This window comes from Lithobates pipiens, unplaced genomic scaffold (genome assembly GCF_037356315.1).
Source record: "Lithobates pipiens isolate NorthernLeopardFrog02 unplaced genomic scaffold, aLitPip1_a1.2 Scaffold_30, whole genome shotgun sequence".
Taxonomy (NCBI): Eukaryota; Metazoa; Chordata; class Amphibia; order Anura; family Ranidae; genus Lithobates; species Lithobates pipiens.
The window spans coordinates 10,424,612-10,441,453 of record NW_027507791.1 but is presented as its reverse complement, the minus strand read 5'-3'; the positions used below and the strand labels follow the sequence as shown (position 1 = coordinate 10,441,453).

Here is a 16,842-nt window from a genome sequence, read left to right as displayed (position 1 = left end):
CCTTTTTATTTGTTCCATTTGTTTAGATGCGGCATTCGTTATTTCGGATAATTCGTAACTTCAGATAAATTTTGTATTCGCTGCGTTCACAAACAGCCAAATTTGAAAGGAAATTCCAATACCTATTATTTAATAGTTATTAGTTTGTAGTTATTTAGATTTTTACTGATTTTCCTTTCTCTTTTTTTCAGATTTTCTAATTTCTGAATTTCCAAATTCCGAAAATTCGGAAATTTGAAGATTTGAATTTCCGAAAAATGCAAAAAACGAAAACGAACAAATTTTTTTGTCAGTGCAAATTTCTAATAGGAAACTTTTCAGTTTCAGGTCTAAGCCCTTGTACACACGGTCGGACATTCTGACAACCAAATCCGTTGGATTTTGTCCGACGGATTTTGTCCGAAACTGTTGCATACACACGGTCGGACAAAGTTGACGGAAAATCCGATTGTACATAACGTGATGACGTTATTTCGTTACGACGGGACTATGTTCAGGCTAGTAGCCAATAGCTTTGGTCTAGGAATTTGATCTGAGCATGCGTGGCACTTTCTCTGTCGGAGTAGGCTACACATGATCGGAGTATGTCCGATCGGAGCATTTTGTCGGATACTCCGATAGGACACATTCCGTTGGAATCTCCGACCGTGTGTACAAGGGCTAAGAGGACACAGGGTCACACAATGAGATTGGAGAAGCGGTTTAACCTTAAGACCCCTTTCACACTGGGGAGCTTTGCAGGCGATACAGCGCTAAAAATAGCACCTGCAAAGCGCTCTGAAAGAGTCGTTCCTGTCTCTTCAGTGTGAAAGCCCCGAGGGCTTTCACGCTGGAGCAGTGCGCTGGCAGGATGGTAAAAAAAAGTCCTGCTAGCAGCATCTTTGGAGCGGTGAAGAAGCTGTGTGTATACCGCTCCTGCCAATTGAAATCAGTGGGGCAGCGCGGGCTATACCGCCAGCAAAATGCTGCTGCAGCAGCGCTTTGCGGGTGGTTTTAACCCTTTTTAACCACTTTCAGACCGGACCATTTTGCTGGTAAATGACCAGAGGTCTTTTTACAATTTGGCACTGCGCTGCTTTAACTGGTAATTGCGCGGTCATGCAATGTTGTACCCAAACAAAATTTGCGTCCTTTTCTTCCCACAAATAGAGCTTTCTTTTGATGGTATTTGATTGCCTCTGCGATTTTTATTTTTTGCGATATAAACGTAAAAAGACCGCAAATTTTGAAAAAAAATGATATTTTCTACTTTTTGTTATTAGAAAAATCCAATAAACTCAATTTTAGTCATACATTTAGGCCAAAATGTATTCAGCCACATGTCTTTGGTAAAAAAAAAGTCAATAATTGTATATTTATTGGTTTGCGCAAAAGTTGTCACATCTACAAACTAAGGTACGTTTTCTGGAATTTACGCAGCTTTTGAGGTGCTAAAATGGCAGGGCAGTACAAAACCCCCCCAAATGACCCCATTTTGGAAAGTAGACCCCCTAAGAAAATTGATAAGTGGCATGTTGAGCCCATTGAATATTTTATTTTTTTGCCTCAAGCGATTGAATAATGACAAAAAAAAAAAAATTTTTTTTTTTACACAAAGTTGTCACTAAATGATATATTGCTCACACATGCCATGGGCATATGTGAAATGACACCCCAAAATAAATTCTGCTGCTTCTCCTGAGTACGGGGATACCACATATGTGGGACTTTTTGGGAGCCTAGTCGCGTACGGGGCCCTGAAAACCAAGCACCGCCTTCAGGCTTTCTAAGGGCGTAAATTTTTGATTTCACTTCTCACTACCTATTACAGTTTTGAAGGCCATAAAATGCCAAGATGGCACAAAACCCCCACAAATGACCCCATTTTAGAAAGTAGACACCCCAAGCTATTTGCTGAGAGGCATGTTGAGTCCATGGAATATTTTATATTTTGCCACAAGTTGCGGGAAAATTACAAACTTATTTTTTTTTTTTTTCACAAAGTTGTCACTAAATGATATATTGCTCACGCATGCCATGGGCATATGTGAAATGACACCCCAAAATAAATTCTGCTGCTTCTCCTGAGTACGGGGATACCACATATGTGGGACTTTTTGGGAGCCTAGCCGCGTACGGGGCCCCGAAAACCAAGCACCGCCTTCAGGCTTTCTAAGGGCGTTACAGTTTTGAAGGCCATAAAATGCCAACATGGCACAAACCCCCCCCAAATGACCCCATTTTGGAAAGTAGACACCCCTAAATTTAGGGGTACACTAGTGAGACTAGGTAATAAATGGCGGGTGCCCTGAAACTATAAAAAAATAACTAACCAACCAGCGTCACCTGTAACAGTTATATGGTGATCACTGGTGAAAGGGTTAACTAGGGGGCAATCAGGGGGCTTTATGCGGTAGTATATGGGGGTCCCTGGCGCTATAAAAAGCTGCGGCGAACCTAAATACCTACCTGCCTAACTAGCGTCACCTGTGACACTAATACAGCGATCAGAAAAACGATCGCTTATTAGGCTGGGTTCACACTGGAGCGATGCAGGAACGCCACGAATCCGCGGCGGGTTCCCGCATCGCATGCCTCCCGGCGGCAGTTCACACTGCCCTATGCGAACTGCTGGGAGTGTCAGTGAAATGTTAATGACACCCCCAGATCAGTTCGCATATCGCAGTGCGATCTGCAAACTCGGATCGCATGGTGTGAACACCCATGCGATCCGATTCTGCTGCGGACCAAAAAAAGGGTCCCGTGCGAGTTTGCAGCGGGTGCGACACGAATTCAGCCATACTATCTGTATACTATCTGTATGGCTGAACTCGAATCGCACAGAGATCGGATGTGATTTGCACTGCAGTGCGTTGCGAATCACATCCGTTCTCATAAACCGCTGCAATGTGAACCCAGCCTTAGTGACACTGGCGACGGGGGGTGATCACGGGGTTAAACCTTTATTGGGGGGGTTAGGGGGGTACCTTAGAACTAAAGGGGGCTAACCCTAACTGCCCTAACAGTTATTACAGTCACAAATGACACCCGCCGGGTGATCAGGGGGTTAAACCTTTATTAGGTAATAAATGGCGGGTGCCCTGAAACTATAAAAAAATAACTAACCAACCAGCGTCACCTGTAACAGTTATATGGTGATCACTGGTGAAAGGGTTAACTAGGGGCAATCAGGGGGCTTTATGCGGTAGTATATGGGGGTCCCTGGCGCTATAAAAAGCTGCGGCGAACCTAAATACCTACCTGCCTAACTAGCGTCACCTGTGACACTAATACAGCGATCAGAAAAATGATCGCTTATTAGGCTGGGTTCACACTGGAGCGATGCGGGAACGCCACGAATCCGCGGCGGATTTCCACATCACATGCCTCCCGGCTGCAGTTCACACTGCCCTATGCGAACTGCTGGGAGTGTCAGTGAAATGTTAATGACACCCCCAGATCAGTTCGCATATCGCAGTGCGATCTGCAAACTCGGATCGCATGGTGTGAACACCCATGCGATCCGATTCTGCTGCGGGCCAAAAAAAGGGTCCCGTGCGAATTTGCGGCGGGTGCGGCGGGTGCGATGCGAATTCAGCCATACTATCTGTATGGCTGAACTCGAATCGCACAGAGATCGGATGTGATTTGCACTGCAGTGCGGTGCGAATCACATTCGTTCTCATAAACCGCTGCAATGTGAACCCAGCCTTAGTGACACTGGCGACGGGGGGTGATCACGGGGTTAAACCTTTATTGGGGGTGTTAGGGGGGTACATTAGAACTAAAGGGGGCTAACCCTAACTGCCCTAACAGTTATTACAGTCACAAATGACACCAATGCAAAAAAAATAAAAAAATAAAATAAAAAAATAAATGACATTGGTGTCACTGTGACTGGGGGGGCAGGGGTAATTGGGAGGGTGATCGGGGGGGTGTGAGTGTGCCTGGCATGTTCTACTGTGAAGTGTCGTGTTGGTGCAACTCACCGATCCTCTCTCCTCGGTGTCGGAACGAAAAATACCGACACGGAGGAGAGATTACATCACTTCCTCTCCTGTGTTTACATTACAGGAGAGGAAGTGATGTCACAAAGGATTTCTATTCGTCGGGAGCGATCGCGCGGGGGTGGCCATGAATGAATGGCCGCCCCCTCATCCCGGATCGCTCGCGAACGAATACCGACCGCCGCAGGCACCGGGCGGGGGCCCGATCAGGCCCCTGACCCGCGGGAAGGCAGGGATGTACAGGTACGCCCATATGCCTGCCCGTGCCATTCTGTCGACGTACATCGTCGTGCGGCGGTCGGGAAGTGGTTAAAAGGTTAAAAGCACCCTGCTAGTGGGCAAATACCTCTGCAAATATGACGGTAAAGCGCCGCTAAAAATAGCGGCGCTTTACCGCCGCCCCTGCCCCAGTGTGAAAGGGGCCTGAGCTGTGCAGGGGATTCTTCACTGTCAGGGCGATAAGGATGTGGAGCTCTCTTCTTTTATTTATTTCAAGAAACACAGGGAAAAAAGAAAAAAGAAGGTAAAAAAAAAAGAAGACACACGCACCTTCTAACAACAATTCAGATACTTCAAATTAACATCATTCATCTTGATCATAGCCTTCGAAAAATCATGTCTATATTACATAGTAGCCATTTCTACCCCTCTTAACGAACAACATAGCTTCCCACATTATTTCTCTATACTCTATACAGTATCTATTCCGTCATATTATAACCCGTTGCCAACAATATTCCTATGTCTCAAATTTTCTCAAACTGAATAAAGAAAAACAGAAACAAAGCAACAAAAAAAAATGTAAATAATAATCTTTCCCTTCCTATAAGTGAGATGGAGTTGGTGAACGCGCTCCACCCTAGTTATTGCTCCTTCCAAACAAAATCTTGTATATCCTCCAACTTTCTTCCGAGAGACCCCTTAGTTTTACATTCATTTAATCTACCATATCCCTTTCGAGCAGGGCTCTTCCCTCTTCAGAAAAGATATACAAATTCCAAGAGGTCCAGGTCCTGTAATAACATTCTTTTTGATAACGTATAGTAAGGATTAATTCTTCCATTTCCTTAATTTCCTCTACCTTTTTAAACCACATACCTATAGAGGGCGCTTTTTTAGATTTCCAACTTAGGGGAATGTATGCCTTTGCTGCATCGAGAAGATGTCGAAGCACTGATTTCTTTTTTATTTTTTTATTTTTTTTTATTTTATTTTTTTATAGATTTTATTAGGGATATTTGATGCATGAAGCAGGAAAAAAGCCGGGTCGTTAGGAATTCTGCTCTCCACCAATTTTTGAGTTATTTGATGGATCGTCTTCCAATAATCTTCTAATTTTGGACATAGCCAGAAGACATGGAGGATTGTTCCCATGTCTTCTTGACATCTCCAGCATCGATCAGATAAAGAGGGATATATTTTTTTGCAGGTTTACTGGAGTTTGATACCATCTAGTGACCACTTTATAATTTGTCTCCTGTGTCTTCATGCATATAGAAGATCCCTGTGTAAACTTAAGAATGTTTTGCCATTGACGTGCTGTAAACTTATATCCTATAGCTGTCTCCCATGCACAAAGGCATGGGAGCTGATAGTCCTCAGCTGGTTTAGTCAGTAACTGATATGTAGTTGACAGGGCATGGGAGAAGGGGCCCTCCTCTGTACAATATGTCTTGTACCTGATAAGGCTCTGACTGAAACTGTCTGGTGGGGGTAATGAGCGGAAAAAAGAAGCCAATTGGATAGCTCTCCAATGGTCCAGTTTAAAAGGACCTGTTGTATCCATTAGTTCTAATATCGTCGGCCATTTATTATTGATCAGAATGTGCGACGCCTGAAAGCAACCCTTCTGCCTCAATGACTTAAAAACTAGATCCTAAGTTCCTGGTAGGAATACAGGGTTCCCTAATATCGGAAACAAAGAGGAGTATGTTGATATAAGAGGGTACTTGGTAAATAGCAATGCACATATTTGCACCGTCAATCCAATTATTGGATGGTTCTTTATGTCCTCTAGCTTTGATAGATTACACCAAGGTGCTCTAGTAAGTACATTTTTACTTTTGAGTTTGTTCCAATCTTGGCCATAGTTTAGTTATTTTGATGACGGTTCCAATCAATCAACCTAGTTAAGTGAATCGCCTGTTGATATTTCTGTATATCAGGTGGGAATAGATGTCCCTAAGTACCTCAAGGCTATAGTTGTCCATTTAAATTTAAAATTGGTCTCAAAGTTCGTAAGCTGAGAATGACTTATACCTACCCCCTTCGTCTCCGACTTATTAAAATTGATTTTCAGTTTTGATAGCATGCCATATCTCTGAAATTCACGAAGGAGGATCGGTAAAGAAATCATAGGGTTTGTCAATGAAAACAACATATCATCCGCATATGCAGATACCTTCTGTTGGGTGTCCCCTATCTTCACTCCACCTATATCCGGGTTTAACTGGACCATACAGAGTATAGTAAGGATTAATTCTTCCATTTCCTTAATTTCCTCTAATGAGGCTCTAATGACAGAGCAAATAGGAGTGGCGATAGGGGGAAGCCTTGTCTTGTACCATTTTTTTTATCATAAAAGGTTCCGATAGCACTCCATTGGCTCTTACTCGAGCCGAGGGTTCAGAATATAATGTACATATGCGGTTAAACATAGTGTCTTCAATCCCCACATACCTCAAGACTGCCTTCATGAACTGCCAATCGACCCTATCAAAGGCTTTTTCCACATCCGTTCCTAAAAATATACACGGTGTATGTTCCTTATTTACCATGTGTAGAAGATTTAACACTTTAATTGTGTTGTCTCTGGCTTCACGGGTAGGCACAAATCCGAATCCAAATGGATCAAGGTCAGAATATACTCTTGAATTCTGGTGGCCATAATTTTTGTGAATATTTTAAGGTCCGTATTTAGCAGTGAAATCGGCCTATAACCGCTACATGCGGTAGGATCTTTTCCCTCCTTAGGTATTACTGCAATAAATACCGTAAGTGTATCTGGGGGGAATGTTGTATTTAGTACCAGTAGTGAGCGTTTTTGTCCATTTGATGAAATTATATGAGGGATATAACTTCCCAAAGCTTGTTCTCTAAGAGATTTGGGCAAAAATTTTCCACATTTATTAAAAGATTCATTCTCCAACAGATCTACATTTGTGCCTTTGCTTTAAATAGCATTAGAACAGAAATTTTTTACGTATAATTAATAATTCAGTCTCCAAGGGGTTTAGGCGTGTTTGTGTCGTGCCTCTGCTATATTTAAATCCTTTAACAGGGAGGTTAAAAGAGTGGTATGCTGTTTTTTAATACAAGACCCATGTTTGATAAGAACCCCCCCCTGATTACTGCCTTATGCGCTTCCCAGACCATGTCCATGCTGCTATTGGGGGTGTCATTAAATTGAAAATACAAGTCTAATTCTCTGTTGACCTCCTTTTTAAAATCTCTTCCTCTTGTAATAAGCTTTCATTTAATCTCCAGGTTCTCATCCTTGAAGCAAAATGGTCGGTTATCGCAACCGGAGCATGATCTGACCATGTAGTAAGGCCAATCGAGACATCCCCTACCACTTGTAATTGAGAGTGGGGAATTAAGAAATAGTCAATCCTAGAATATTGTTTGTGTGGAACTCTCTTCTACAATTGGTGGTGTCAGCGGGGAGTATTGATATTTTTAAAAGACTCTTGTACGTACATCTTGGTGAACACAACATACGGGGATATGGGAAATGATTATCGACATTCACCTACACAGGTTGAACTGGATGGACTATTGTCTTTTGTCTATTGTCTTTATTTAACCTTACCTACTGTGAAACTATGAAGCATGTCCCATTGACAATGTCTGTTCAGACGAATGTACGTTTCTCATGTTTTTTGGAAGAAAAAGCAAATGTCTATATACTGTGGAAGACAAACCCCTATTTTTCACCCCTTTAGTTTTTATTAAAAAAATATATATATATAATATATACAGAAATACCTTGGATTGCGGTTAACGAGCGCTTCGCAATATGAGCTATTATTTATTATATATTATGTATTATTTATTTATTGTGGTGCTGCATACCATAGAAGTCACTGTGGAACAAATTATCTGAGTTTCCATTGACTTCTATGGGGAAACTTGCTTTGATATACGAGTGCTTTGGAGTACAAGCATTCTTCTAGAACAAATTATGCTCGTAATCCAATGTTCCACTGTACTAGTAAATAAAACTAATTTAAAAACAATTTTGTATTTTATAGGGATGGAGACAACTGCTAATCAGTTGGCATTTGCTGTCCAATCACTGGCACAGAATCCAGAGATCCTGAAAAAGTGAGTAGATGTCATTTCAATGTAGAGAACTGAAGTCTTTTTTTTTTTTTTGTCTATGAGAAAATCTTTTGCTTAAAGTGTTACTAAACCCAGGAGCCTGCATTCATTATATCTGGTCTCCCACAGTACACAGATCAGTGGCGGCTGGTGCTAAAAAAATTTTGGGGGGAGCAAACAAACTGAACAAAATTTGAAAAAAAAAAAACTATCAATTGCAGCCACTGTGCCAAATGCTGCCAGTGTGCCCAATGCTGCCAGTGTGCCCCCCTTCTGCCTGGCACTTACCCTGTCTTGTGGGGCAGCGGGTGATGGCGACGAGCGGGGTCCTTCATCTCTTGCACTTCTTCTCCCGTCCTCTCCTCCTGTCAGGCGTCCAATAGCGGCGCCTGTTGTTTCAGCCAATCAGGTGACAGGTAACCAGACCTGGGCAACCTGATTGGCTGAGAGGCAGGGTCAGTGTTAGGGAACCGAATACATCACTTCCCTAACACACCAATGAGTAATCAGCGCGCACACAGCAGTGTGCCCGCTGTTTACCCTTTTGGAAGCCTATTAGAGCCCATTAGAGCCTATGGCTCTAATCGGGCACTTCCAAAGAAACCCTGCCACTGTAATTCATATGCCCGACAAGAGGCCAGGCACATGAATAGGGGGCAGCAGCGGCGACCATAGATTCATGCAATGCATGAATCTATGTCAGAGTGGGAGTGACAGGAGGGGGGGGGGGGCGGTGCTCCTGCGCCCTTTATGGACGCACCGCCACTGACACAGAACATGGAAATGCAATTATTTTAGTAAATATAAACAGAATACTGCTAAATACCTTTTATCATCAGCAGTATATAGCAGTCTTGTGACTTGATCAGTCTCTGCTTAAGGATTTTAGGAGTTTTCATTCTCCCCTGACCCTCTGTCTGGACAGTGCTGATTGGCCCTGTGCTGATCATATGCATCCTCCCAAAAAAAAAAAAAAAAAACTAGCAATACGCACCAATCTGAGCATGTGCAGCCTGACTCCAAATGCTCTGTTCTATCAGGAGATGGGCTGGAGTCAGTTAAAGAAGAGGAGCATCAGAAATGACAGGATCAAGCAGCCTTTATACACAATATGGAGGATTAACTCCTTGGGTTCCACAGTGAGTAAAACAAGCATGCTTTACTGCAAATAGAGACTGATTTTACTGTTGTGGGTTTAGTAACACTTTAATAGAAACCTGTACTAAGAGAAATGCAGTGCTGACATCGCATTAGGGAGCCCCTTACTAAGTTGTCAAGAGAAAAGGTGTCCCATTTGGAAGATATGCCCTCTATTCCCATCTTGAGGACAAGTATACAACTTGAGACTTCCTATCCCTTCCTATCTATTGCAGTAATAATAATCTGCAGTACAAACAAAGATGGTGGATTTCTCCCCAATGGTTATACAGACAGCAGAAAAAAAAAATGAAAAAACTGGATGCCTAGCCATGGAACCCTAAGGCCCCGTTCACATCTGTACATACCGGCAATGCATGCAGGCACACGTGGAAAACACCTGTCACAATGGTGGTGTCATTCATTCGTAACCCAAATGCGACCCACAGATGTGCATTTTTGCATGTTACATAATGTGTGACGAACGCAACAAAAACACATGGTAAAGTGCAAAGCTCAACGCGCATTCAGGCTATGCTAGGTGTGAGTGGGCCCAATGTACACTATATTGTCAAAAGTATTGAGACACCTGTCTGCACGCACATGAACTTTAATGGAATCCCAGTCTTAGTCCGTAGGGTTCAATATTGCGTTGGCCCACCCTTTGCAGCTATAACGGCTTCAACTCTTCTGGGAAGGCCGTCCACAAGGTTTAGGAGTGTGTCTATGGGAATGTTTGACCATTTTTCCAGAAGCGCATTTGTGAGGTCAGGCACTGATGTTGGACGAGAAGGCCTGGCTCGCAGTCTCCGCTCTAATTCCTCCCAAAGGTGTTCTATTGGGTTCAGGTCAGGACTCTGGATGCTGGTCAAGTTCCTCCACCCCAGACTCGCTCATCCATGTCTTTATGGACCTCGCTTTGTGCAGTCATGTTGGAACAGGAAGGGGCCGTCCCCAAACTGTTCCCACAAAGTTGGGAGCATGAAATTGTCCAAAGTGTTTTGGTATGCTGACGTCTTAAGAGTTCCCTTCACTGGAACTAAGGGGCCCAGCCCAACCCCTGAAAAACAACCCCACACCATAATCCACCCTCCACCAAATAAGTTTGACCAGAAGTCTCTAACAATACACACCAAACTGAGCATATGCAGAGTGCCCCCAAGGTCTGTACTGTCAGGAGATGAATTGGGGACAGTAGAGGGGAGGGGTCGTCGGAGAAGACAGGATCAACCCCATAGGTTCCACAATGAATATAACAAGCATGCTCTACTGGATATACAGACTGATTTTACTGTTGTGGGTTTAGTAACACTTTATTCTTATATTGAAATAAATTTGCATCTGGACCAAGTATCATTGAAATTGCACTCTCTATCCAAAAATATTTTTTTTATGACTTTAGATACAGTTTAGTATCGGGCCACTGATAAGGCAGTACAGCCAGCCCTCCTGTATTGGGACCAGTCCTTATCAATTGAAAAGGGGGGCCCAGGCACCTGCTGAGCAGGAAGACCAGCTGTACAGCCTTATTGCAATGCTGACACTTGTGACTCTTGTGCAGTGCTGCCAGCTTCTACTTCTTCTTTTCTTCCTCTCGCTGCACCTCAGGTGGATCGGTTCTAGTATCTGCACACCCTTCCCCCTGCTGTCTGGGACCCCTGTGTGCCCCTTTCCCCCACAGTACTGCCATTTTCTTTTCTTACATCAGGGGACACAGAGCCGTAGTACTTACTTTACTACGTGGGTTATATCAATGTATCAGGTGCTGGACACTGGCACTCCCCTTAAGGCGTGAACTTCCCCCATATAACCCCTCCCACTACTGGGGGGATTCCGTTTTTTTGCCAGTGTCTAAGGTGTTGGGCACGAGTAAGGATGTGTGTATTGAGCTAAATGGGCAGTAATCCTTCATGAGAGCCAGCCATCCTGACCGGATCTGTTCTGATGTCTCCGTAATGGACTAAATGAATGGTACCCGGGCCTCGTCATCCAAAGACATGAGCTTTTGCTTGCAAATGCTTTTAAAGCTGGGCCCTGGGATCCAGTACTTTTTGGTAGTAAGGCCAATAAAAGTTTACTGGCAGGGTCTTCTTGCAGGTCCAGGATTGTGGGATTACCTGAGTGTACCCCTGTTCCTTAAGGTTTTCTTTCAAGGTCTCGGTGCCTACTGTGAAGGGCGAAGATTGGGTTTTTATCTCTGATAAACCCTGCTGCAAGGAAAGGTAAGGGAGATTTTCTCAGGAATCTCTCCTTCCATGTATTGTGTTGTCATGTCTATGCGTCACCACTGGAGGCTGTATTGAGCACTCGCCATTCTGACGCTGGAGACAGCAGAAGCTCCACTCTCCTCTCCGTTCAGGCCCTCGGGTATGAAGAGGATTCTGATCACTTCCTGGGCCCCCAGATTGGCGATTTTTGATCCCTTGAACGCCAGCCAGCTGTCTCCTTTTTTCTTAAAAAAAAAAAAATTATTTTTGGGCAAGTCGCAGCCACTCGTCAGGTGGAGGCTTTACCCCCGCCCGCCATGATGCCAGCGCTCACACACTTCCCTGTTGAAATAGGAGGGGGGGATGTTTTCGTGTGGGGGGCGTGGCTAAACAGCATCAGACACTGGCCACACATAGAGGAAGTAATTTAAGCTATACAAGAAAAGCTGCAGCCGGGCGGTGGAGGGACAGAGCAGAGCAGAGCAGAGTGGTTGCTGGTCAGGTTTGGTGACACAGGCATCTCCCTTTTGTTGAAAATATTGTACTGTATAGCTAGGACTAATAGCAGCTTTGTACTGTACTATAGCCTAGCAAGTGTAACATTCTTTTGCTGGTAGTGCCTCTGCTTTGTACTGTAAGCTATGAGTGGCAAGGGGGCCAGGAACTGCTCTAAGGGTTCTAAGGGGTCACAACAAACTAAAACCCTATCCAAAAGAATGTCTTCCTCCTCTGAGAGTGTTGCGGCCGGTCAGATTGAGCCGTCGGGGGAAGCTGTTATTGCATTCGCTCAAGACGCTTTAGCCCCTGAGTATGTTACACGTGAAGTGCTGTCCTCTACCATCGCTGGCTTCGAGAAAAAGCTTGATGCGATTTTATCTCTTCAGAGCGGGGTTAAACGCAGTAGATCCCCCCCATCAAGTGCTCAAGATCCTCCTCTGGAGGTTCAGGATGCCGGGGACCAGGCAGATCTTCCTAGAGATATGGAAGATACTGGCTCATCCTCTTCTGAGGATCCTAACATGGAAGGAGTATCACCGCAGAGAGCTTGCTTGTGCACACTCTCACTAAGTTGGTTCATTCAACTTTTTTGCTACCTGCAGCGCAGGCTTCTGATGATCCCATTTCTAAGTTGGGATCATTAAAACATCCTCCGGCTGGGGATGCCTTTCCTGTCCATGCGTGGCTAAGAAAGCTTATGTACGCAGAGTGGGAGCATCCAGATAAACCGTTTTATCCTCCTAAGAGATTTGCCAAACTCTATCCCATGGAAGAGGATTTCTATAAGAAATGGGGGATTCCAGTGGTTGATGCTGAAATTATCTCTGTAAATAAGAACCTCACATGTCCGGTTGATAATGCACTCATGTTGAAGGACTCAGCGGATAAGAAGCTGAAGCACCTTTCTAAGAACCAGATGGCTTTAGCAGGTTCAGCAGTGCAGCCGGTTCTGGCCGCAATGGGTGTATCCCAGGCCATTAAGGAACAATTTGAGGAGATGCTTAATTTTTTACCTGTTGAACAGGTTCAGCAGTACGCTGATTTAGCAGATGCATTGGGTTTCACAGCAGATGCTATGAGAGATGCGTCCATTTAGATTTCACGTCTGATGTTGGGACTAGTGCATTCTCACAGAGTTCTTTTGGCTTAAGAGTTGGTCAGCAGAAGCACCGTGTAAGAAGCTCCAAGCCAGTTTGCCTTTTCATGGTGACCTTTTTCATGGTGAACGGCTATACTTACAAAAGATTTCCAATGGCAAAAGCTCTCTGTTGCCAGTAAAGAAGAAATTTTAGACATTTCTCAATTAAGCAGGCCTCTTCTCCTGTATCGGGGACATCAGCTCCTTCGACTGTCAGGTTCAAAGTGGAAACCCCAGGGACAGCACCAAGGTCAGAAAAGATCTTGGGGAAAGAAGCCCACCAAGCAGAGTACTAAAGCCTCCTTATGAAGGGGCGCCCCCGCTCGCTGGGGTGGGGGCAATGCTCCTGCAATTTTCAAAGATCTGGCAGGAGCAATGTCAGGACAAGTGGGTGGCTTCTGCGGTTTCTCTAGGTTACAAACTAGAGTTAAGAGTTTTGCCATCTCCCCAGTTTATGAGGTCAGGGACCCAGAAAAGAAGGCTCTCCTTCTAGTACTGGACCATCTGCTAGCCAAGGCAGTCATATCAGAGGTTCCCTTAGAGGAAAAGGGCACAGGTATGTAATTCAAACCTCTTCACGGTCCTGAAACCAAACTGGGAAGTAAGACCTATTTTATATCTCGGAGATCTAAATCAGCACTTGAGCATCCGATCCTTCCGCATGGAGTCAATTCGGTCGGTAGTAGCCATCCTCCAAGGAGGAGAATTTTTGGCTTCAAGCGATGTCAAGGATGCCTATCTTCATGTGCCAATATTTCCTGCTCACCAGAGGTTTCTACGCTTCGAAGTAGAAAACCGTCACTTTCAGTTTGTGGCCCTGCCATTTGGTCTAGCCAGAGCCCCTTGAGTATTCTCAAAGATTCTGGCTCCTGCTTTAGCCAGATTAAGGGCTCAGGGCATAGTGGTCCTAGCCTATTTGGATGATCTAGTCTTAGTATATCATAAGGTTTCTGGGTTAGACCAGGGTCCGGTGACAATGGTAAACTACCTGAAATCTCTAGGCTGGGTTCTCAACCTAGAAAAATCCACCTTGTGGCCATCAAGGAGAGTACAGTACCTGGGACTAATCATAGATACCAGGCAGGGAAAGATATTTCTACCTCCAAAGAGAATCAGTTCCATTGTAGAACTAATTCATCTCATCGAGGCAAAGAAAAAGCCTTCCATTAGGTTGTGCATGATTGTTGGGGAAGATTGTGGCCTTCTTCGAGGCCGTCCCTTACGCACAGTTTCATTCAAGATTGCTACAAAGCGCAATTCTGTCAGCCTGGAACAAGAGGGTTCAGGCCTTGGATTTTCCAATTCAGCTTGCTCCCGAAGTCCGTCAGAGCCTGAATTGGTGGCTGATATCCAGCAACCTTCAAAAGAGAAGAATATTTCTACCTTCCACCTGGAAGGTAGTAACCACAGATGCCAGTCTTTCAGGCTGGGGAGCGGTCCTGGAAGAGGATTGTGTCCAGGGAAAGTGGTCCAGGTTGGAAAGGACCTTGCCTATCAATATTTTGTAAATTCAGGCAATCCGTCTGGCTTTAAGAGCCTGGATGGTCAGACTGAAGGGCTGCCCTGTCAGGATTCAGTCCGACAACGCCAGGGCTTTGGCTTACATCAATCACCAGGGGGGCACGAGGAGTCCTGCAGCCCAGAGAGAAGTGAATCACGTTCTGTCTTGGGCAGAACACCACATCCCTTGCCAGTGTCCAGCACCTAATATGCCGATATAACCCACATAGTAAGTACTACGGCTCTGTGTCCCCTGATGTAAAGCAAAGAAAAGGATTTTATAGGTAAGTTGTTTTAAAAACCCTATTTTTTTTCCCTCCTCTCCCACCGGCAGCTGCTGAGGGCGCACAGATGGGTTTTTCAGGATAGTGAAGGGGGGGGGGGGGCTTGCCAACCTGAATGAACACAGTGATCGGTATCAATCGCTCACTGTGGGGGTGCAGATATTGCCTCTGTGCTGCTATCCACTTAAACAAGTTTTGTTCAATGGGGGGGTATCATTTCTGCTCAGACTGCGAAGCATAGCATTGCTGGCGTTTTGAATTTTTTATAATTTGATATTTTCGGAGGAGGGGGACCCTGTGATTTCTATCAGCAGCTCTGAATATAATGCAAGTTATATGGGTGAGTAGGTACTAGATCTAATATTACATTTTTTTTTTTTTGTCAAATAACTTTTTATTAGTTTAAAGTGAAACATTACACGTCAAACACTTCAGTTCAGCATTGGGGGAGCGAAAGAAAGGGATCAGAAAAATTACAGGGGAGAACATACCATAAAAGCATATTGGCCTACGTAGTACAGCCACCTGGAGCAGGTACAAGCCAGGCCAGGTAGAGCTATTCACAGACAGCATGTTCTGCAACACATGTAAAACAGGGATACAGTCCAACCAGTAATAGACCTATCCTAAAGACTTAACCACCGATCCAGAGTTGCAATCCGAGGATACGTGTGGCAACGAATAATGTAAGATACTTATAATACACTTTACCCCAAACAAACACCCCCCCTCAGGGGGGGGGGGGTCTGGAAGAATGATAGGCATAAGAGAAAGGAAGAAGGGAAAAAGAGAAAAGATAGAAAAAAAGAGAGAGGAAAGGGATACCTAAGGATAGAAAGAAAGGTAGAGAGGAAAGGGAGGGGGTAGGGGTGGGTAGTCATCCGAAAACTTCCGCTTGCCTGTCAGGGTCGATCGTCCTTAAGATTCCAGGGGTTCCAGACTACGTCATGCGCTTCCGGCCGGTCCTGTATCCTGGCGGTCATCCTCTCCATAAGCTCCACATCTCTAATGCGGGCGTATAATGCGTCCGGGGTAGGGGGGTGTGTTTTTTTCCAGTGGAGAGCAACCAGACACCTCGCTGCAGTCAAGATATGGCGGGATAATTTCTGTAGGGATTTGGACAATTTGGGGAAAGGGACTCCCAGTAGAAAGTGCTTTGGGTGTAAGTCCAGGGGTTGGTCCAGGATACTGGCCAAGAGCGTACGGACTTCCGTCCAGAAAGGGACTATACGAGGGCATTGCCAGTATATATGCAAGAGGGTGCCCTTATGCCCCACACAGCGCCAGCACCGGTCTGTTGTAGAAGGGTAAATAGCGTGCAGGACATCTGGGGTCATGTACCAGAAGAACAATATTTTGTATGCATTCTCCCGGTAGAGCGTACACATGGAGCTCTTGGATGCCTGTGACCAAATCACCCGCCATTGCTCCTCCGTGAACACTTCACCCAGAGCCTCCTCCCATTTAAGCATATATGCATGTTTGCCGTTAAGACCCATAGGAAAGGCGTTAATTATTTTATAAATATCCGATATCATCCCCTTCTGTGCCGTACCTGATGAGACTACTATTTCAAACATGGTAGGCGGGGAGAAACGGAGGTCTGAGGAGATGGTCTGGGCAAAGTGACGGATTTGTAAGTAACTATAGAAGCTCTGCCGGGGGAGGTCAAACCGGGATTGGAGTTCAGTGTAAGTCAGTAGTCTCCTAGATCTGGGATCCACCAGAGATCTCAGCTGGAAAAGGTTCCGGGAGGACCAGGAGTGTTG

At 44.8% G+C, this 16,842-nt stretch overlaps 1 protein-coding gene across 1 annotated transcript in view; it reads left to right on the top strand.

Moving 5' to 3' along the window:
* The window catches only part of LOC143942403 (cholesterol 24-hydroxylase-like), a 57,440-nt gene that overhangs the window by 24,428 nt on the left and 16,170 nt on the right, over window positions 1–16,842 (top strand). The window contains exon 10 of the mRNA XM_077463683.1: window positions 8,240–8,312. Within this exon, the coding sequence (XP_077319809.1) occupies window positions 8,240–8,312 (73 nt within the window). The remainder of the gene's footprint in view (window positions 1–8,239; window positions 8,313–16,842) is intronic.